Genomic DNA, 23577 nt, shown 5'->3' with positions numbered 1-23577 from the left:
TTTCTTGTCCCAGACTCTAGCTGAAATTTTGTGTCTTTGAGTTCTTTTGTACTTGTAGTTTTTTCAGGATTAAGATTTCTGTTTTTTGGCCATTCATTTCCAGGCCATTTTTGTCCATATATTGTTTCAGCGCTATTATCTTTCTCTGTAGGCCAATGGGCGTGAGATCCAGCAGAATAATATCATCCGCATATACCATCCAGTTGATCACGTTTCCGTTAAAATTTTGGCGGAAGGGAATGGACCTCTTCCAATGCTGGCCCAATGTCTGAAATAAAGAAATTGAAAAGTGTAGCTCCGAGGGGGCAGCCTTGTTTCACTCCACAAGAGATTTTCATGGGCAAGGTTACGTATCCATTTTTGTCCAAACTAATTTGTACAGACGTGTCTGATTAAAGTGCTCTTATTGCATTCAGCAAACTTGACGGACACCCTTTTAATCTCATTTTGTCCCATAGCAGCTCTTGGTCCATGCCATCAAAAGGTATGGGCCAGATCTATGAAAGCAATATAAATCGGGATCTTCTTCCTGATATATTTCATTTTCAGTAAGTTCAGAATTAACAAATTTAAGCTGCAGCCCACCCACTTAATAAAGCCTGTTGGCGAACATCCCGCACATCGTGCTGTATGAGCAAGGTCGTAAATTGCCTCAATAGCTGGGTAGAGAAGATTTTTCCCACTACATTCAGTAACGCTTTCGGGCGATAGTTCTTGGGCTTGAGTCTAGTATTTAAAAATAGGCACTATTATAGCAGTTTTCCAGCTGCTCGGTATTCTCCCTTCTTTTATGATCATCTTAAAGAGTTTTTCACAAAATTCAGTCCATTCTTGAGGATGTTCTTTTAGCATCTCGTTAGTCAACCCGTCTGGTCCAGGAGCACGTGAGGCTCTATAGATATATCCCACAGGATTTCATTCTTTATCTCTGGATGGTCATCATTCATTTGTTTCTGAAAAAGGTCTTTGTAATGTTCAGTCCATTGCCCTTCAGTGGCCATATTGCCTTGGCTCGCATTCTGTGGTTTTTTGGATTCATTTATAATAGACCAAAAATCCCTCAAGTTTCTCTGTCTCAGAGCAAGCAACATTCTCTCTGCGTCATTCTGCTCCATTGTAATTTTATACCATTTTAACCAAGTTTTCATATTCTAGGCTCTTTTTCTCCTTCTCTTTCGTTTGTTTCATCATGGACTTATTCTGAATCGTTATCAAACTCTTCCTGAGAGCTCTTTTTTTGCTTACTATTTCCGGATCGTATACATGTCTTCTGATAAAGGATTTGCCGCTTTGCGAGTTTTGTGATCTCTAAATTTGCAATCAATCAACATACTCAAGCCTCTTGCTGGATGCTGGCATTCATTGGCTCCCAGGGCGTTAGTTACGTTGCCAATTTTCAGTCTATTTAGGCAGAGAATATTTCCTCCTGGTTCCGCTTCAAGATTTTGTTTCCAGGTCTGCGCGCGATTAGAGGTCTTAATATTGAAGTCAATTTTGACCAGATTGTGATCACTTGTGAGGCGTTTTAATTATTCTTAGCTCACTTATCTGACAGGTCATGTTCTTAGATGTCACCATAATCTAAAATTGAGCATGGATTGTCTCTTTCCCATGTAACATTTGGGGGAATGTCACCTTTTGTGTTGCCATTTAGCACATCCATACTTCTGGCATCAAGTCTTTCTAGCCATAGGTTTCTTAATGAGTTCTTTAGACTTCCTTGCTTGTATGGATTATCAGTTGAGATGATATTGACATTAAAGTCTCCACATAGTATGATGTGGGTGTCTAGCTCTTTTAATCCAATGTCATCAATCAGCTCACATATCTGGTCAATAAAGGCACTCTTTCCAGTGGCCTGGTGATGCCAATATATATCAATTAAATATAGGACCCGTAGGTCTTCATTGTTATTCCCTTTGAAGCCAACCATTGACACTTGAATGTATGGAGAGGGATTAGTGTCCTTTTTAGTCTGAAGCCACTTTTTAGTTTTTTATCATAGTTATTAGGCCAGACGTAGGGCAGCCCTTCTGAGTAATTGCTGGGTTAAAGGCTACCTCATATCCTTCTATGATTGGGACATTAACCAGCCATGTCTCTCGCAGACATATGTCCAGAGAATCAAGTAACTTTTTGGATTTCTGTATCAGATGACTAAAGCCACGCGTATTCCATGACCCCATTTGTTTAGCGTGGTCTTTTTTTTTTTGCCGACATTCGCTTATTTTTTGGTTTCCAAAGCTTCTGCTAGCCAACACAAATTTTCTTCTATTTCTCTCGAGTCTTCTCGATAATTTTCCTTTACACTCCTTTTCTTCATCTCAATGTTATTCCTAACAGTGATTTTGATCACTTTTTTGGCTTCTCACCCTCCATTCCAGAGAAATCTTCATCAGAGTCGGAGATCTCATTTCGTCCTCTTTTTAATCTGACATTTTACTGTTTTTCTGTTTTTTCCCCCCACTCGTCTTGGTCATTATTATTCATTTGCTTTTTTGTTGCCTGCTTTTTTGCCTTCCACGTTCATTTGGTCAATTTCTTTCACCATGAATCCCAAATCTTGTAAAACTTTGGCACTGTGAAGGATGAGGTTGCAGATTTTTTTGGAGTAAGTGCAAATCAAAACTATCAAGTATTGATTCTGAAATAAATTCCACAGTCCTTATGTCTTTCATGGAGAGATCTTTTAAGGCCGGTAGATGGTTCAACAGTTGTAAAATATATCTGTTCAGCATCAGACCATCTTCTCTCGGGATGCATCGCTCCAGCAGCAGACAAGTTGAATTTCCTTTTTTTTGTTCAAACTCTTGCTTGTTATTCATTATTATACTGCCTTTAGTCATTTCTCCACAGACCTTCATCGTCATACTCAGAGATGCATCTTTTACTCATTTTCATGCTTCTTAGTGCTTTTCTTGTTTCATGATCTGAGTCATGTTACCTCTCTCGTTAGAAAGTACCTCTCTGTATACAACATCACTTTGTGGCCCACTCAGTTTTTTTTCTTCTGCTTTCCTCAATGGTAGCAGCCTTAGGATTCTTATTGACTTTCGTTTAGTCCAGCTGAGAAAAGAAACTCCTTGTGATTTTTTTTTCTCCTCGGCTTCGATCATCTTAACTTTTCTTTTATTTAATTCAGGTTCGTCCTCGGATTCCAAGATAAGTACCACGCTGTCACTTCCATCGTCATCTGTAAATTCTTCATCATCTTCAAGACCCTCATGAGTGGAGAGGCTTAGAAACTCCTCCATTATTTTATCCTTAAGGTATGGGATTTACGTTAGGCCCTTCATTACTCCTACTCCTCAGCGCATTCTAATTTTTCTCATCCGCTTCACTGTTTTTTGTCACTGTCTTTGCTGGTCCGATTTGTGACATTTAGAGCTTTTAGATTTCTTAGGAATTCACAGGAAGACTTGGAAAATCTGTTCGTTTGTTTCACCATATTTTTAGATTTCATTTTTGATCCAGTCTCCGTTTTTTGTTTTTGCGCTTGCTTTTTTACCATTTCTGAATATTGCGTAGCTCTCTTGGCCATTTTTTGCTTCCAAGTCGGTCAAAACGAAGACAGTAGAATTACTAATGCCTACTATTTCGGTTATTTGTGGTGGTTCAACTTCAGTTGTTTCGTTATTGCAGTTAGTGCGGTTCTCATTTCTCTTATTTTTCACAATCCGGTCAGTAGGAACAGAGCATAAGCCATCTGCATTTTGAGAAGTAGAGGGTCTACATTCTTCCTCTCCATCTTTGGAATGTTTTGCACAATTGCTCGGTTCGCTCGCTATTGTATCCATTGTGCTTTTTGTTCCGTTGCTAGCCACCTTTTCTCCGTCTGAAGATTTGAGCTCATTTTATAGATCACACCTGATCACGGTTAGTTCGGGATTGTCATTATTTCATCATTCATTCAATGAAACCTCAGATAACTTCCTCTTCCCTCCCCCCTCCCATCCCAACTTTCCAGTACCACAAATGTTCCATAGAAATACTTCAAGTTCGGGTTGCCTTAAGGGCCTTAAGGGCTGCCGCTATCTTCGGACGTAGCAGCAGGTGCTGGTGGATGAAATAATGACACCATGAGCGCCACCCATTGTTGAAAGTCCTCACTGATGTCGAGTCTGTTCCTTCTGCGCGTTTTCCCACGCTCCTGTTTCGGCAATTGTCCACTTGAGGAGATCTTCCCAGCATGATGCTATGCTGGGGGTTTTGGGAGACTTCCACCCCAGGGCTATGCGTCGTTTTGCTAGGATATATATATCAAGTCTTTGAGCCTGCACAGGGGCCTGCTGTTCTTTTTGTTCCTTTTGTATCTACCCAGAATGCACGCACCGGGTGACGTTACGTCCACGATAATGTCCGAGTTAGCGACCTTCGCCGCTATCTGTGACCAGAATGTTCGTATGACTTGGCAATCCCAGATCATGTGGGTCATTCCCGCATGGGGCTCGTTGCATTTGGGGCACCCCGATCTAGCTGCTTTGAATTTGGCAATAACTTCAGGTGTGAGGTACCCTCTGTTGGCGATATAAAACTGAATTAGTTGGAGCCGGGCATTCCTGGACACTTTCTTATGGTAGTGGGCTATTGAATCCCATTCTTTGTCCTCAAATTGCTGGCCTAGCTCCAATTCTCATTTCGACCTGCATTTGAGATCTTGTCTGGTTATGCTGTCTACAAGTGTTTCATATAGTCTTGAGATCTCGTGTCCGCCCTCAGCTGTATTTAACATGTTTTCAATAGTATTGAGTCCATTTTCGGGGTCCTCCACATCAGGCCATCTGTTGGCGAGCTTCCTTGTCACTGCTCTGTGGAGCAGGAACTGTCCTACTGGCAATCCAGTGTTATTATGCAACTCCAAGAACGCCAAAACGGTCTGGTCGTCCACAAGGTCTCGGAGGGTAGCGACCTCCCAAGTGCTTCTGATCTCCTTCAGGCCTCCCGGTCCGCTTGCCAGGATTGCTGCGATAGGTATTTGGGGCGAGTATGGGTCGCTTAGCCCTATGATCTTGCAGGCTCTTTTCCGGATCTGGATTCCCAGCTTCATTAGGTGATGTGGGGGATGCGGTGGTGGCCTCGTCTGCCATCCACTGAATCACATGCTTTAGTTGGCCGGCTAAGTAGTATAGTTCAAAGTTGGGGATATTTATGATATGATATGGCATTTATAACGCGCCTATACACAAGTGTTTCAAGGCGCGACGAGGCAAGGGAGGGGGAACAAGGGAAGACAGACAACGATCTTACTAGGTCAAGTGTCATTCAGATCGCGCAAGTGCGTGGGAGGGGGGGAAGGGAAAAGTGCAAGGGGGAGGGGAGAGGGGAAGTGCAGTACAAAGGATAGTAGAATAACAAGATAGTAACGGCCAGAAGGCACCAAGTGCAGGTTAAGTGCAAATAAGTGCTGGTAGGGGACTGTAGGGCTACAGAAAACAGTCCCCAGGTGCAAGGGCTGCCAGGGAGGCAGTGCGGGTGGGCAGCTGGCGGGGCCTGGGCCCGAGAACAGAAGGGTGGCCAGGTAACCAGTGCAGTATCAGCCAGGAATTCAGCAGGGGAGAGGGGGAGAGAAAGCAGAAGCAAAGAGGAAGGTTTTGAGGTGCTTCCGGAACCGGAGATGGTCGTCTTCAAGTTTAAGGGAGGCAGGAAGGCTGTTCCAGAGGGAGGCCCCTGCCGACAACAGATCTACCGCCCACTCGTTGCTTGGAGAAGCGACTGATCATGAGGGAGTTGGAGGCGGATGAGCGAAGAGCTCGAGAAGGAAGATATTTAGGCCGCCTTTGTTGTAGGGTCTTTGCATCACCTCCAGTGCCACTCTATGTCGCCCCCTCCTGCCACAGGAATCTCCCGCACAGTTTGTTCAGGTCCTTAAAGAACCTCTGGGGGATGTTGTAGGGAACATTGGTGAAAAAATAGAGTAGGCAGGGTAGCGCCACCATCTTTAACAGGCCCGCCCTTCTGGCAACAGAAAGCAGGAGTTTGCCCCAGAAAGTCATAGATTTTTCCAGGTTATCTCTGGCTCTCTCTGTGTTAGGGTCTCGATGTATGTATATCCCTAGGTACTTGAAGGAGGTAGTCTCCCATCTAAAGGCCATGGCTTGGAGTCTATCTGCGCTGGTTTCGCTTAGCAATACAAGAGGGAAGAGGCAAGATTTGTCGTGGTTAATTAGTATTCCTGTGTATTTGCTAAACCCGTCTAGTGTCTCCAATATCTAGGGCAATAAGTGTTCAGGGTTGTTTAAGTAAAGGAGTGTGTCGTCCGCGTACATGGAGACCAGGTGGGTCACCATTTCATCATTCATAGTCTTCTTTTTCAGTAAGGCCAATGCCTCCTTTGCTACTTCCGCTATCAGTTTTTTTATCCTCCCCGTTATTCTTCAGGGCAGTTACTAGAATTTTTAAGGTTAATTTGTTTTTTCTGCATTCCCCACTGCATTTGACCTTTTATTGCCTGCAATTCCATTTCCAATTTTGTCATTTTCGAATTAACCATGGCAATAAGGGTATTTTGATCCCTGTAGCTTTCGTTGAATTGGTCATATATTTTTAACAAAAAGGTGCCACAGCAATTGCCGTAGAAGACATCAATATTGGTCTTAATTTGTTGACCACTTTTTCTATTGTAGCAGCAGTCACATACTCCACCAATTTATGATTTTTTCGTTCCTCCACAAGCCTTCATTTCGAGATCATTGTTCCATCTTCTTGGCGGAAGATGCCTCTGCATCTGTCTCGGAGGGAGAGTATCACTTGAAACATCAGACGATGAAGAATCCGATGTTTTGGTTTGTACTACATTCCTTACATATTCTGTGTCTCAAATAATTTTTGGTGAGCTTTACACTCTGGGTTGGACTTGACTCTAATCGTCTTCTCTTGGCAGGTAAATGTCTGCACTCAAACGAGTGCACAGAACTTCTAGCATCCTTTTCCGAATCCAGTTCTCCATGGGATTCTAAGGCACATCTACCAGACTCATCTCGTTTTGTTATTCGATCCTCCGCAGATTGTGCAGGGTGCACAGTTGAACTCTTGTGCCCTTCTTTCATTGCATTCATTTTGGCGTTCATAGAGGTGAGTTCTGTCATGATGCCTACCCCCGGGGATCCAGATCAAGTCCAGCAACCCCGGAAGCAGGCATCAAGTTATTCCAAGCAAGCCCAACAACCCCTGCTATGGGCTATTTGGGTGCAGTCCTGGCGTCTATGGCGCCAGGCTCATATGGAGAGTCAGTCCTGGCGCTGTAGGCGCCAGGCTCATAGATTAAAACTTACCTGATGCAGACCATGCTGCAAGAGCTCAAAGCCAAAAGAGGCTTGGAAGGGACTACTATACCTAGGGACTATTTTTTACTCGGGTGGGGTCGAGGAGGAATACTTACCTGGGACTACTTTGGAGGCTATTTAAACCACACCCGAAGAGCAGCACACGCTTCACGTTATTCTGCATCCATCAGCGTAACGCTCACCGTGCCTGCAAGTCTGCATCCAGTCTTCTGCCAGGCCCGCCTCGAGTCTGGAGCTCCTAGAAAGAGGGAGAAAGAAGGAGACAAGGTTAGAACAAGAGCAATACCTTTGATCCTTAGCTGAATTCCCGATCCACCGCGCCTTCGAGCTGGAAGAAAGAAGTTTTTTTATGCGCGTCGCCTCGCCTGCTGCAGCGCCGCGCTGACCTCACCGGCCTTCGCAGCATCTTCACCATCCACCGCATCCTTCAGCATGTTCCCGCCGCACTCCGGCACCTAAGGGGAACACAAGAACAGCAAGGTGAGCCAAAGGGAATAAACGGAGGCAATATTAGTTACCCCCATAGACTTACCCGATTTTACCGCCGGCGGTACTATTCCTCTTCACGGGTCGGCACCACATCTTCGCCGCACCCCGGCCCCTAAGGGGAAGAAAAGGACAGCAAGGTGAAACAAAGGGACAAAAAACAAGGGGAATCCTTCCCAGCACAATAGACTTACCTAATTTTACCGCCAGAGGCATTATTCCCAGAGACTTCATAATTTCTCTCAGCACCTGAATAAGGGAGAAAGCCACAGGTTACATACTGACATTATTTTAATCGAACTGTGTTGGATAATACAAATCCTTACCTGAATGTTACCGGTTGCCACAAGGAACTCTTCGCTAGGGTCAAGCTGCAACCTGCAAGGAATCGGACAAGAGTGAAAGTCAGACATTTGAACTCTTACGAACTATTCAAAAAGAAAATGAATTGCAACTACGTCTCGCCGGAAATCTCAAGAGTCACTATTGTTCTGGAACTCACCAATTCCTTCGAACCAGTGAAGCAACTGGTTATCTACGCGCCCCTGCGCTCAATGCAGGATGGAGAGCTCATCTTTCCAAACCATCAGGTGAGACTATAAGAGGGGACATTAAAGGTGATCAATGGGGAGAACAGCGGGGGTGGTGGGTTAACACTCAACTCCACGGGTGGTTAATTCCCTTTCTCCATTTGCAGAAGAATACTCCCACGGGCCAAGCAAACGAAGCTAGGTAGGCCAGTCCAGTCTGTCATCTCAGCACTACGCGTCACATTGGTGGATACCGTAGCTATCCAGTTCAGATCGACGCCCCTGTGGGAGCCAGGCGAGCGTAACAAGTTCCCTAATGAGGTTGTCGGCTACAACAAGAGAATTTCGGTGCTCGCTCCTGTCGTGATAAGCTGCTAGGCGCTTGCACTAACCCACTGAGCTATCTTGTGTGCATTAGAGCCTATTCGAAGCGTGGAGGAAAATGCTGACATCAACCAGGCCTCTCGAACTGGGTGAGCCTGCATGCTTGCAAGGGGTTAATTGCGAAGGCCTTTCCTGAATACATAAAACATCTAGCATTTGCAAGAGGCTCTACGCAGCCCTTGGGAGCCAGGCACAGCTTTGCACAGCTTTGCTCGTCTTCGCTCTGCGAGTCAGAAGCACTGATAAGGCAAGAATGTCAGATCTTCTCAAAACACAGTGCACAAAGCCTGGGAGCCAAGACTGGCTGTTTCCAGTCTTGTAAATTTCCAAGCGAAAACATGTTTACTGCCCGGAAGGGTGAGCCTAGAAGCTTCTCGAAGAGCTGATACGTCATGATGACTGACGTGCAGCCCCTAATAAGAGAACTATACTTGGACCAGTGAGGTAGGAACTCATCCTGGGCTGTTGGTGAGATGCGTGTACCAAGAGGAACAGTGCCTGGACGACCAGCTGTGCCGAGACTCCTAGCATCACATCCCCGCTCTGGTGTAGGACTGTGGGGGCTTGGCCAGTCCTCCCCGCCCCTCCCCGCCCCTCCCCTCCCCGCCCCTCCCCGCCCCTCCCCTCCCTGCCCCTCCCCTCCCCAGGAGTGCCGGGCACCTGTAGCGGCGAGGGTCCCGGGTGTGATCTGATCGTACCTTCATCTACATTTTATTAGGAGCGCAAGACAAAATAATTGCATATTCATCTGTGATTGACAATTGGCATTATACAGCTTGCACTTTCTATTTCCATATTATTGTAAATTGCTGCTTAGTCCTCATTAGACACTGTAGATAATAAATGCAAGCATCATATATTCTGTGTGATTGGCTTTTTTCGAGTTCATCGTGCGTCATAAACCTTACTTGTGTGGGAAGGTAATTAGGAGTGATTTACTTTGCCCAAAAGGCTGGATCCCAGGGGGTGCGGGTTCTGTTTATCACTACATTTGGCGCTGTGAGCAGGGTTTACGAGCACGATGTCTTTCTGAAAAAAACATGCAAAAGATGAATGCAATGGGGAAGATCGTGCACTCTGTCACATTCCAGGATGGCCGGCATCAAATGCTTGGTCGGGTGTGGCAGATATTTTGCATCGGTACTCGGCACCGAGGGCATGGGACATGCTTGAAAATTATGTTTCCCCGGCGGTAATTAGTAAGTGCTTGGAGAGTTTACTGCTTGAGAAATGCAGAAGGGAACTAAAGGCAGCAGGAAACATAGGCTGGTTATTCCTTCCTGCATGCGCTCAGAAAGGTGCATGAGAATGAAGTGCTTAAAGATGCGCAGATTCACAAACTAACAGATGAGATTTCCCTGCTCCAGGAGCAACAAATCATTATGAGAGAGACCCTTGAATTGTCTGTTAAGCGGGCTGATCAGATGGAGGACAGGTGTGCCTCTTTAGCTGTGCGTGTAGCTACGCACAAGCGCAGACAGCGGTGGGGTAATCCGTCAAAGATAAGGATTCGCGCGCTAATCAGGAAAGATAACTGGGACCCAAATTTATGGTCGGGTGAAGTCAGTGACAGCGAAACTGAGCAAACATATGACTGGAATGAATCTGTTGAAGTCAGGCTTACAGAGTTAGATTGTTCTGACGAAGAGGAGCTGGAATGTGCTCCAAAGAAATGTGTTTACCCAGCACGGCCGTTAATCACTAACAAGTCAAAAGGCCAAGCTGGTGGTGCAAATATTCAGAATACTAGGATTGTCCGCGATTAAACACAGACAGAGCTTTTAGACATTGCTAAGTTATTTAGACAGAGGCCAGGTGAAGCACTTCTGAAGTGGTACCTCCGCCTCTGGGATACAGGTGCCGATGGAATCTTCTTAACCCCAGAAGAACTGTTAAAGATGGGTTCACTCACTACTAATGTAATGTTGGGACAGATAGTGCGCTCGGGCAGCAAGGCTCTCATTCCTTGTTTAATTGGCTTCAGACTGCCCCATTAACTTTGTATGGGAGTCCAATGGATATGGAAGAGAATTGGGCCGGTTGGCAGTCACTAACTGAAGCAACAGATCAGCTTAGAGAGATGGGTTTACAGTGTGCACTGTACAGTGCAAATTTTGCAGGGCCTGACATGGAGTTGTTTACAGCTGGCATGCGCGCACATTTGTTAAGAAATGCACCGAGTCACATGAAGGGCGCATTGCTTTCATTGCTGGGTCCAGCGCAAGGCAAAGCCATTGGTGAAGTGGCACTTCTGCTAGGGCAATTAGAAGGGCTGGATATGCGTAAAGCAGCGTGCCTAGTGGCTGCAAATAATGATTCAGAGAAAAAGCGTGGCAAAAATGTAAAGTCTAAAGAGAAAACTGACACTGTTGAGATCACGCGCAGACAAATGTGGGTGGACTGCTAAAAGCAGGAATTCCAAGGGAAGAGATAGACGGTAAACCCACATCTGTGCTGCTTGAGAAATGGAAGAAATTGAGAAAACAGGGATCGGGAAAAACTAAGCCCTCTGCACCCTCTGAAGAAGAGGTGTTGAAGCCCAAAGTGCGAGCAAAAGGTTACCCTGATTTGGCAAAGGACAAGTGGGAGGTCCCAGACCCCATTTTTGATTGAAGGGCTGGCTCGGTCTTTGATGTACGGGTCTTTGAGGTATGGTTAATAAAAAGAGAACTAGTCCCAAAGACAGACGCCCTTTTGTGCCACTTACATTGTATTTGGATGAGAACGTAAAACATGTCTTGGCTCTATTAGACACATGAGCTGAGGTGACCATTCTGTATGGCAATCCCAGTAAATTATCTGGTCCCAGAGTTTTGGTCAATGGTTATAGGGGAGCAGAAACTGTTGCAAAAGCCTTTAATGTAAAAATGTCAATTGGCGAGGGATTGCCTTTCACAGCAAATGCTTTGATTGCAGATATACCGGAGTACATCCTTGGCATGGATGTGTTGTTGGGCAAAAGTGTGACTACTGATTTAGGTGAATTTGTTTTTGGCAATCGAAAAATCCATGTGAGAGTTGTTAACTCCGTTGTGGTTGGGCATGCCAAATGGTCCCCCTTGCATTTACCTCCTCCTGCTGAGCCAGTGTGCGTGAAACAGTACCGGTTGCCAGGAGGACAAAGAGATTGGTGAAACTATTGCGTCATTGGTGAAAGCTGGCATAATGAGGCCGGCAGTCAGCCCATTCAACTCGCCGATCTGGCCTGTCCGCCGCCCAGATGGGGCGTGGCGTCTGACGATTGATTACCGCATTTTGAACAAGAAGGTGCCGCCCTTAGCTGCGGCGGTGCCAGACATCATTACTCTGATTGAAAACCTTACGAAAGAAGTGGGTGAATCGCATGTCTTCCTTGACCTAGCCAATGCATTTTTCTCCATGGATATCACAAGACCAATTTGCTATCACTTGGGGAGACAGACAATTTACCTTTACTAATTTGCCCCAGGGATATTTGCATAGTCCTACTCTGTGTCATGGATTGATTGCCAGAGACTTAAAGATGGTGCAGTTGGATGATGTATATATTGCTCATTACATTGATGACATCATGCTGACCAGTGCTGAGAAAGAACATGTAGAAAAAGCTGCTGAAAAGTTGATCACACGCATGCAAAAATCGGGGGTGGGCCATAAATCCCAAAAAGGTACAGGGGCCTGCCCAAGAGGTGAAGTTTCTAGGTGCAATCTGGTCTGCGTCAGTTAAGAAAATTCCCGACCCGGTAATTGATATGGTTCAGCAGATGGCTCCACCAGCAGATAGAGGCGCAAAGATTCATTGGGTTAATGGGTTTTCGGAGAAATCACATACCTCATTTAAGCCTGATACTGAAACCCATTTACAAAGTCACCAGAAAGAAACATGACTTTACATGGGACCTAGAGCAACAGGCTTCCTTCCAACAGGCTAAAGACGCGTTGCAAAATTACATCACGCTGGGGCCCATGACAAAAACTGATCCTTTTGAACTGGAAATTCTTGTCTACAATGACGTGGCTGTGTGGAGCTTGTGGCAAAAGCAAGGACAGAAAAGCGTGCCACAAGGGTTCTGGTCAAGGAAGCTCACAGATACTATGACAAGATACACTCCGCATGAGAAACAAGTTGCTGCAGTGTACTGGGCTCTAGTTGAGACTGAAAGAATCACAGGCTAGCAACTACTGACAGGCTGGGTGCGCGACACTGCTGAAAGCGGGAAAAGTGGCAGAGCACAAGACACCACTCATGTAAAATGGAAATGGTATTTACAGCAACGTGCGAAAGCTGGCCGCACAGGGGTTTCCAGACTGCAAGAACAAATGCTGGAGGCAGTAGATCTGGAAGCGATGCCTGAACCAAACACCCCTGTGGCGTTGCCAAAATCTCCCTTCAAAGTCGCACCCGCCTATGATACATTGACAGAGGAAGAGCAAAAGTCTGCATGGTTCACGGACGGCACCGCAAAGGATGATAAAGGGCAAAGACACTGGCAAGCTGTTGCATTCCAGCCCCACTGAGAAACACTGCTAATGAGAGAAGGTGTGGGAGGATCAAGTCAATCTGCTGAACTGCAGGCGGTGGCCTCCGTGATTGAACAGGTGAAGGAAACACAGACTGCATACATATACACAGACAGTTGGGCCACATATCAAGGCCTGACACATTGGGCACCGGCATGGAGAAGAGACGGCTGGCAGATCAAGAACACTCCGATCTGGGAAGAGATGAGGTGCAAAGGTGAGAGGTGCAAAATCTGCATTGGGCATGTCGATGCACACATTCCCCCCGCCCCCTCCTCCCGACACCTCACTGGCTGCCCCGTTCAACAATGAAGTGGACCAAATGGCAAAGATTCTCCCAGTGACAACACCGCAAAAAGCTGAGGTGCTGCAAAGGATGGCGGATTGGGCACACCAAACCTCAGGGCATCTAGGGCAAACAGGAACTTATCAATGGGCAAAAGGGAGACAATTGCCCATTACCATGGATCAAGCCAGACAAGCTGCCTCCCAATGTTCCGTGTGCTGCGAAGTGAAGCACTACCCTCTGGAGAGGAAGCCTCAAGGCCCTTTGAGAAGAGGTGAAAGAGCTGCTAGCGTATGGCAAGTTGACTACATTGGCCCTTTACCGCCCGAGAATGGAAAGCATTATGTGTTGACCATGGTAGACACATACTCTGGACTGCCATTAGCTTATCCAGTCACCCATGCAGATCAACGGGCTACCTTGCAAGGCATGGAATACCTCAGACACTATGGCATCCCGGATGAAATCCAATCAGACCAAGGCAGCCATTTTGCTGGACACAATGTGCAGGACTGGGCACTAGAGCAAGGCATAAAATGGACACTGCACATCAGCCGGTACCCAGAATCCTCTGCTCTGGTGGAACGTAGCAATAGGCTGCTCAAGCAACAAATAAAGAAGCTGACTAAGACTCTCAAGGGGTGGTCCAAACATCTGGCACAAGCGCTGTTTGAACTGAACAATCGTCCACTGGGAAACCGCCAGACACCCTTTGTGAGACTGACAAGTGAGAAAGTGGAATCCACAAAGACTCTTGTGTGGAAAACCGACAAAGAAGCTAAGCTGCCTGTGCAAGCCACTGCAGGCAGCATTGTACTTGATCCATCTACCTGTGAAGATGATGTTATACCGGCGGGGCAAACCAAATCCATCTCGCTGGGTATTGGCATCAAATTGCCGGCTGGCACTTATGGACACATTGCTGCACGATCCAGCCTGGCGAAACAAGGCATTGACATATTGGGAGGTGCGATTGATCCTGATTATAGAGGGACTGTTTCGGTACTTTTACATAATGCTGGTGCATCTGCAGTACCATTAACCAAATATGACCGAATTGCACAATTGATTTGTGAGCAAGCAGTTGTTCCCCTAGTGGAAGAGAGCAAGCAATCCCCAGACACTACATTGAAGTGGTGGGGGGGGGAGGCTTCGGTAGCACGGGGAAAAAGGTGTGGGTCCACCATCCTAACAAAAAGCCTGAGGCTGGGGAAGTGTTAAGTCAAGGTGTTGGAAGTACTTATGTTGTACTTTTGCATAATTCTGACGTGCCTGTTTATATTCCCGCTACTAGGCTCACACCACAACGGTAGAGCAGTATGAAGGGGATGGGACTTACCTTGCTGTGGGTGTTCCTGGCCTGCCAAGCCAACACTTTCTCTGTAAAGAATGGGTTGATGCAAGACGCTACATGGACTCTGAGAATTGCATGCACTACACCTGATGCTCTAGTCCTGCGTGATAACTACAACCGCACCGTAACCTGTGAGAAAAGAGTTACAAATGAGTATCCACATGGAACTGCAAGAGTTCTAGATTGGCACATTGTCGGACACCTTTTGTCACCAACTCATATGACTGGTGCTTATGAAATCTTAGGCCCAAACGTTTCAGTGAATGGATCAAATAATTTGTTGGATGTTTCTTCTGCCCCAAGAACTGCAGCGAGTGTACTCGCCAAGATTTTCTGGACTATAACTTGACCAAATGCCTTTCATACAATTGTACGTTGAAACAGCCTCTACCAGATGGTAGTATGGTGTTTGTATCAAAAACCAATATTGTATATGGTAGGCATCCCACTTGGAGGATGGTGTTTTTCAAAATCACACAAAGTAGAAACTGTGAACATGCTAGATTTTCCAGTAGTACGACAACATTTAAATTGCAGACATGTGATGCACGCGTCTATCATTACAGAGGTACACTTAGACCTAGATTTGTCACGAGGCAATGTTTCCTTAGTACTACCAAGCTGCTATAAATGGAGTCAATTTCTATGGCCCATCACCAAATTGCGCGTAGTTAGGGGGTTAGATTCATTGATTGCGGGTGCAGCGGGAGTGGGAACGGGGGCTTTAAATGCTTTTGACATAGAAACTGTGCGCAACAAGTTAGCCACTATGGGTTCTGATGCCTCCAGTGGGGCCCCATTAATAAGCCCTACCCTGCGCAACACTGCTACAAGTATTGGCAACCACTGGAAGTGGCAGAATTTCAGCTATGAAGACTTTTTCTCTGCCATAGGGCAGGTCAACAAGACTGCTAAAGACACACAATGCATTCTATGGCAAACTGTGCTAAATCAGCAGGTGTTGGCTTTCCGCTCCGAATGTGGGCGACCATCTTCAACCCACTGGCACACAGAGCTACAGTTACCAGCAAAGATATGGATTAAAACGCTTGCTTTTGATTGCATGAATAACACATGCCATGCGTTAATGCAAGTTAGTAGGACCGCTTATGCTCTAGAAATATGGTGTCCTTTTATAGTATTGCCTATGAAAATCAATGGTTCCTAGTGGGTTCCGCAAATACGAGGGGAATGGTTAGACAGCCAAAACTACACCATCCACAGTCACACCTGCATGCCCTGGGAATCAGGGGTGGGTGTGTCCCCTAACTGGGAGGGTTCCGGACCCATGCATGCATCCCGTAGCAGGGGAGTGCACCTGGATGCAATATCACATTAATGGGACTGACATCTTCCAGATAGATCAGCATAAAGCTTGCGTAGTTACAAATCATTCCTTGCTTATTAACAATTATAAGCTATTATGGAATCCTCAAGTCTTTTGCGTAGATTAAGTTGTGACTATTTTAGACATTGTTACTCATACCTTATATTCTTTAACCCAGTGGTCTCACACTCCTCTGCATGCTGAGCTCACGCATTTGCTTAACAGGACTCTACCCTATCGGGTGATTACTGCCCGGCTTCAAGCTATTAGACAATTTGCCCAAACTGCTTGGAAATATTTCCAGACGCTAGCTACCTCGGTTATTTCTGCAGAGTGCAAGCTGATAATAGACAAACCAATTAATCAAAACTGCTGACCATCTGCAATCAGTTACTACTCACCACTGGTGGGATGTATTCACTGGATGGTCTCCCTCCTTCACTAAGCTGCTTAATATAATATTGCACCCATTCCTGTGGTTGCTGATTTCCCGAATATTCATCCTCATCGTTTTCATTGGGCTCTTGCGCAGAATGTCTTTCCTTTATACTAGAATGACTGCGCTAGAGAAACGCTTAATCGGCCTACAGCACACCATGCATGCTTCCAAATCATGGAACAGTCAGCATTTTCAGGCCTCACTTCGAAAGGGGTGGAATGTTGTGATAAGCTGCTAGGCGCTTGCTGTAACCTGCACTTGCACTAACCCACTGAGCTATCTTGCGTGTATTAGAGCCTATTCGAAGCGTGGAGGAAAATGCTGACCTCAACCAGGCCTCTCGAACTGGGTGAGCCTGCATGCTTGCAAGGGGTTAATTGCGAAGGCCTTTCCTGAAGACATAAAACATCTAGCATTTGCAAGAGGCTCTACGCAGCCCTTGGGAGCCAGGCACAGCTTTGCACAGCTTTGCTCGTCTTCGCTCTGCGAGTCAGGTGCACTGATAAGGCAAGAATGTCTTCTCAAAACACAGTGCACGAAGCCTGGGAGCCAAGACTGGCTGTTTCCAGTCTTGTAAATTTCCAAGCGAAAACATGTTTACTGCCCGGAAGGGTGAGCCTAGAAGCTTCTCGAAGAGCGGATACGTCATGATGATCGACGTGCAGCCCCTAATAAGAGAACTATACTTGGACCAGTGAGGTAGGGACTCATCCTGGGCTGTTGGTGAGACGCGCGTACCAAGAGGAACAGTGCCTGGACGACCAGCTGTGCACTATCTGGGCCGAGACTCCTAGCATCACATCCCCGCTCTGGAGTAGGACTGTGGGGGCTTGGCCAGTCCTCCCCTCCTCTCCTGAGGAGTGCCGGGCACCTGCAGCGGCGAGGGTCCCGGGTGTGATCTGATCGTACCTTCATCTACATTTTATTAGGAGCGTAAGACAAAATAATTGCATATTCATCTGTGATTGACAATTGGCATTATACAGCTTGCTCTTTCTATTTCCATATTATTGTAAATTGCTGCTTAGTTCTCATTAGATACTGTAGATAATAAATGCAAGCATCATATATTCTGTGTGATTGGCTTTTTTCCAGACTGAGTTCATTGTGCGTCATAAACCTTACTTGTGTGGGAAGGTAATTAGGAATGATTTACTTTGCACAAAGGGCTGGATCCCAGGGGGGTGCGGGTTCTGTTTATCACTACAGCTCCTCACCAGGTTGGGGCGTCCTGAGATTTTTAATTCTCTGAGTGTTCCCTCAGCTAATTGAATCTTTTGAATCGTCTCCTCTCCACATTCTTTATCCCAAGAGCATGGGAGGGTTGGAATACCGCATCAGACTGAGTCAAACTCTGAGTCAGACTTCTCTCTAATGGCTCTATCAACTGTGCAAATTTCCGCAAAGTCGTCTCTGTTTCCAGCTGTCTGATTGAATTTTTTGTATCGCTCTTTTTGCGAGTGCTTTTAACTCCATCATTGGAGGCGCTAATGAAAAGGGCTGTTAGAATCAGTCTCATTTGAGACCTCCTCACACTTCACTCCTACAGTTATTCGTGGACATTGCCGAAGACAGTCCGACTCTTCCAAGCCCAATGTTAATTCCAGTGAAGCTGGGCTCACTCTGAACGCTTTTTTATCACAAAGTTCCTTGTTTCCCACTGATTTAACTGATCCCAAAATGCTATTCGTTAAGAACTGCCCACCCTCTTTATCTGTCACTGCAACAACCAAATCACTTACTTGGCAGGCGATTACAACCGTGCTGCAGCTTCCGGGTCCTTCACAAATCTTTCTGGCAGGAAACAGCGGGACGGAGGGAGGGGCAGACTCAGAACGTTGGACCTGGGCACAGGTCAATGGTTGTAATCTGGCTTACATGACAGTTCCTCCGGCCTCAGCACCTTACTCCACACGGCTCATGCAGAACACTATGACGCTCCGCGTCCGCAGGTGGGTATTTGAGTACTTTAGCTCCACCTTTCACTTCCGCAACAAAAAGGCACAAACACGTAGCTCCAGTGGCTCATAGAAGGAATGGTCTGTGGAACATGCAGAACACTCCCACACACTCTGCAAAATTGTCAGCCAAATTCATCATACGATTCAAAAATTAGCAATTCATTTTCTTTTTATACACACACGCACACACACACACACACGATCCCCCAGCTTATACACATCCATCAAAAAAGTAGATACAGTGCTACCACTAGACATGAGAGTTACATTTATTCTCACCAATCAAAACTTTAAAAAAGGTGTTTCAAACAGAGCAATGGCCAGCAGTCACACTGTATCAGAATGGGATTGGCAAAATACCACATGCTGGTGGTATGCAGATTCAGATGTCTTACCGGTCCCCAAAAGCTAGGCTAAAACGCACAATTAGTAAGCATTCTTATTTTTTGAAAGAGTTTTCAAATGATGTAATGAAATTACTACTGTTCTGGAGTACAAGGGTAAGGAGTTGTTTCTAAACGCCTACTTAGTCCCATATTACTAATCCAGCAATGATCCATATCATAAATGTGAAACACGAATGGTATATTTCCTTCACCACTTAGGGTAGCACAGGCTGAGGGTAAATTATACTTTTAAGGGGGCATGTGAGCCAGCAAGCAGGCATCAAAAACAATAATAGTACAGTGGTGGTACAAATAAAAAATGTTCAAGCGAGGTTCAAAAAAAATCGAACCTTTAATCAAGGTAATTGGAGAAGCAAACTATTAAGAGCACTAACAACCAACTCCTGCAATGAAATGCACAGAATATGCAGGCTTTTGGTTGCACCATGGGTCTGAAGACAGGGGTATGCAGGAAATCATCTTTGAAGCAATGTTCAAGTCTCAAGAATTTCAGTTGTACAACTATCAGACAGTCCAGAGCTCTTAACTAGCGCATAGAGCAATAATAAAGTTGGAACGGAAGGAGTTATCAAAGATTTGTAAAGCTGGTTTTCCTTGTTGACATTGAATACTGGGGGGAAAAAAATGAAATTCCCCAACATAGGTTGCTTCAGGAAAAGCTTTCATTGGTAGACCTGGAATGTACACACCTTTGACCCAGTTTACTGCATAATTGTTTGTGTGAGACGTGGGCCAATTAATTTTTCCATGTGCTTTACCTGCGGGAAACCAAACGTGCCATTAAAGTGGTTTGAAGATTGGGCGAGTGCCAAAGACAGCTCTGGAGGGAACTGCTGGTTCGATGCAGTCAAGTATGCTCGATTCAAGGCTCACAGAGGTTCCATAGCAGGAGATGCTGGAATCCTGGCTGCCTTTGCTTTCAGGTGCTGGAAGTCCATCTCAGGGCCAAGTGTAGTCATTGTTGTCGTGCTCCGAACGCAAGGGAGGCTGGTGCACACTTACTGGGGAGCTCCCACAATGAGGTTTTGGGCAGCAATGTCAGTGGCAGAGATGCAGGTCTTGTTCCAACAGCTTGCTCACCCCAATGTGCCATGTGGAAGGGAAAGGAACAGAGCTTGCACCTGCCTACACATGCGACTTGCAGCACCTGACGGGATTCCTGAACCTCCCACTGTAGCCAACCAGCAGGACCCTCTGGAACTCCCTTCGGCATTCACCCGCTCTTCAAACTGCTTAGAGTGCATGTTCTCACCGGCTTGCTGAGCACTGCCCTAGCTGAGCGCACTGTTGCCTCGGCTCAAACTACAAGCTCTTTGTAGCAGCTGCCACCCTCAAACCACTGCTCACCCCTGCCAGCATCTTCGCAGACGGTCTTCACAGCCAGTCAAACAAACCACGGTGGATCATTGAGTCCAGACTACAAGATGGTGCATTGAACCAAACTGTGCATCCACTCTCCCCGCATCTTCGCGGTCGAATGACCCTGGTGGCCTTCCCGATCCGCAGCCCCCAGAGTGCTTCATTCAAAATAATCACTTAGAACAGCGCATCCAGTCATTGGCATCCTCGGAGTAATCAACCAGTGAAATTGCCTTTCTCCCAGCATCGCTCTCAAACCGCAACAAGCTCCTGTTCGACCCATGCTACACACCGCGACTGCCACACTTTAGTCAGTTCGAACTGCCAGAACAATATGGTTCAACACTGTCGAACCGCCATGAAGGTGCTACTGACTGCCACCCTGGTCCATTTTGGAGCCTAGAGACTGGTTAGGTCACTGGTTTACCTTCTTCCCTGTGATATTACTTTTAAAAATAACATCGTGGTCAACTAAATTAACTTTCACCCCTGTATTCTTGACCAGAGTGCTGCATTCTCTCTTGTTGCATATTCACTATTTTTTTCTACAGGGATGGGTTTTGTTCAGTTTTTCTATTTAGTTTTCTTGCAGATGGTGCATTTAATTTGAGCATATATGCTTTAATGGAATCTTGATTGGATATAGCCGTTATTTTGGAATGTGATACTTTGCTGTTTGGGTCACTACTGAATCACATTGAAACCTCTCTGAAGAGTACAGTCTTGCCGCAGCCCACGTTACCGCAAAAGGTGAAGGAGATAAATCTCTTAACTGTCTGTTTTGCCTTTAGGATTGGAATCATTTTTGGTTTGTAGAAGTGTGATGGCCAAGTAGGTGGTATATTCACTACTCAACCCTACACTAGACATTTTGTCACAAACCCATTTGCTTTCTTAGAATAAGAAGCCAGAGTTAGAATCGAACCATGACAAATCTCAAGTCCAATACTATTATAGCTCTTCTGCCATTTGATAAGCATTAGGTCTCATTAAGCAGCAAATCTACTAGGTTCTTGAGTTGAGGAGGGTTCTCGCCAACAATCAAGCTTAACACACAACTAGGCAGGTGATCATTTGTTCAGTGGGGAAGCATAATGTCGGTGAGGGCTGCAAAGCATAAATAATTAAATGAAGCTCTAAACAGAAAAGGGAAAACTGCCATAAAAGCAAATTGGTGACACCATTTTAGCAGAAATGACTAGAGTTGCATCCCTGGCTTATATCTTTTGGTTTTTAATTAAAAGTGATACAATTAAAAAGGTAGTAGAACTTACTGAAGGCAGAGTTTTATCAAGCTGAAAAGAAAATTGATTCTCACATACAAAACGTGCTAATCGGACAAAACAAGCAATATGCTGAGAGGGCAGACAATGGCTCTGGAGTTTGCTTTCGCTTACTACCCCTATAAAGGCGTTTGATTCTTTTTACAGTACACTTTATAAACAGAAAAATAGATTTGGCAAAGATAAGAATAGGGGTGGGGTACAGCAGGCGGGGAGTAACAGATTAGAAACCGTGACAATTACCTGAATATCGACGCTCTTGGCCACGTGAGCGGGTAATGGGCTGTAAATCAGAGCTGGATGAAAGACGGGAAAAAATTAAAACATTTACATATTATCGTTCTAACATAACTCTGCTCTGGAATTACAGCATAGAAGTCAAACAGCAACAAAAGTGAAATTGTGTTAAGCAAACCTTTCTCAACGCATTGGTTCTAGACTAGGGTGTCAGTGTCCCATTACCAAAAAGACATATTACAAATGTGATTCATCTTTAATTAATCAAGCCTGAATCAATTTGCAGGGATTAAAACCAATGGTTTGAATGTTAAACAAAGATCAACACAGCAGGTAGATTTCTCTACTTCCTTACTTATTTTTCGTAGATTAACGTGCTGTTTTTTCTGCAAATATATACTAAAAGCCATCGTGTTCTATAACTTGTACACAAGGTTTGCTGTGCAGCACGCATGTATGGATTTGAAATCTGTTGGCAGGAAGCTTTCTGTGAAATCCCATTCATGAAACAGCAGAAATAAACTGAAAGAGGACAAGCTTGAATACCATTTTCGTGCACAAGGAGAGGGAGGCACTAAGCAGAGAATTCACCTTGAGAGCAGGAGTCTGAACCTTGTGGCTACCTTGCAGAAAACATCTTCAACTTTCTAAGACGATAAATTCTTGGTTGAGCTACTGAGTTGGAAGCCTTTGCAGTTACCACGATCCTGCAGCTAAGACCATTGATGGCTGTGGGATGGCAAATGACAGGCGATTTGTGCGGGATATATGGGACGTCAGCTCCTTGAGGCAGGTTTCCCTCCATTTCCTTGATTCCAAGAATGATGAGGAAGATCAGGGAGAATTGTGTCACAGCAAGGTTTGTAGCTCTATTCTGGCCAAGGGTTTCAGATCCTTCTCAGGGTAAAAAATGACTGGAAGCTACTTCGATCCCACTTCTAGCCTCAGAGAGTATGGCTAGCTACTATAGGCTCCAAAGGCCAGCTGGTGCCTTATAAACATGTATATGTATGTGTGTCATTAACTTGAGTATTTGAGAATGTTAATAAAGAAGTATTAGCACGTCTACTGCACATTTAAACATAATAGATCATACATAACATTAGATTTGCGGTGCGCTTTTCCCTCCTTCCTGGTTCCCCGGCAGTACTTCCTGCTTACTGGGTGATGGCTAACACACAGGAGCTGTTTTTTTGCTTCTACTCATCCATCTGTATTTCGAACTCTGCTGTTCCATTCCCAAATGCCCATCTACTCTGAAATTCCTGCAGTGCCAAACCTCGACACAAATGATGCAATAGTCTATGTGCAAGTTGAAAGTGGGGTGGGGGGGGGGTGGGATGTTACAAAGGTCTAACAGTCCAAGTAGCGAAGACAGCCCAACGAGCAGACAGTCCTCCACTCGGAAATCATAGGATCATCCCTAGGCCAATATTGTGGCAGAGAGTGGTACAATGACTATCCCAGCTTTTACAAGTGAGAGCCCAAACATTTTCAAATGCCTCTGTAAAGTGGCTCCAAAAGGTTTAGCATCATCATCCTGGAGGGCGTAGTGGAAGGCAATAAAAGCCTTTAGAGAACATTTTCACTCCAACAAATAAGGTGAAAGTTGATGGAAAGAATGCTCAAAAGCACTTGGATCTCTAAACAAACGGAAGCATAAAGGGATCCTCACTGGGAGTTTCCTACGTCATTGTAGATGTTACAAAAGGCTCCATAGAATGGGGGCATGGACTGGGCC

General features: G+C 45.5%; 1 protein-coding gene across 1 annotated transcript in view; it reads right to left on the bottom strand.

Moving 5' to 3' along the window:
* POP4 (POP4 homolog, ribonuclease P/MRP subunit) overlaps positions 1-23577 on the bottom strand; it is a 298865-nt gene that overhangs the window by 226747 nt on the left and 48541 nt on the right. Inside the window, exon 2 of the mRNA XM_069607073.1 lies at positions 21843-21895. Coding sequence (XP_069463174.1) covers positions 21843-21895 — 53 coding nt within the window. The remainder of the gene's footprint in view (positions 1-21842; positions 21896-23577) is intronic.

The sequence above is a fragment of the Ambystoma mexicanum genome, chromosome 1p (genome assembly GCF_040938575.1).
Source record: "Ambystoma mexicanum isolate Mex_15411 chromosome 1p, UKY_AmexF1_1, whole genome shotgun sequence".
In the NCBI taxonomy this organism is placed as follows: domain Eukaryota; kingdom Metazoa; phylum Chordata; class Amphibia; order Caudata; family Ambystomatidae; genus Ambystoma; species Ambystoma mexicanum.
Note: the sequence above shows the minus strand (reverse complement) of the source record. Positions and strands in the feature narration are given on the sequence as shown.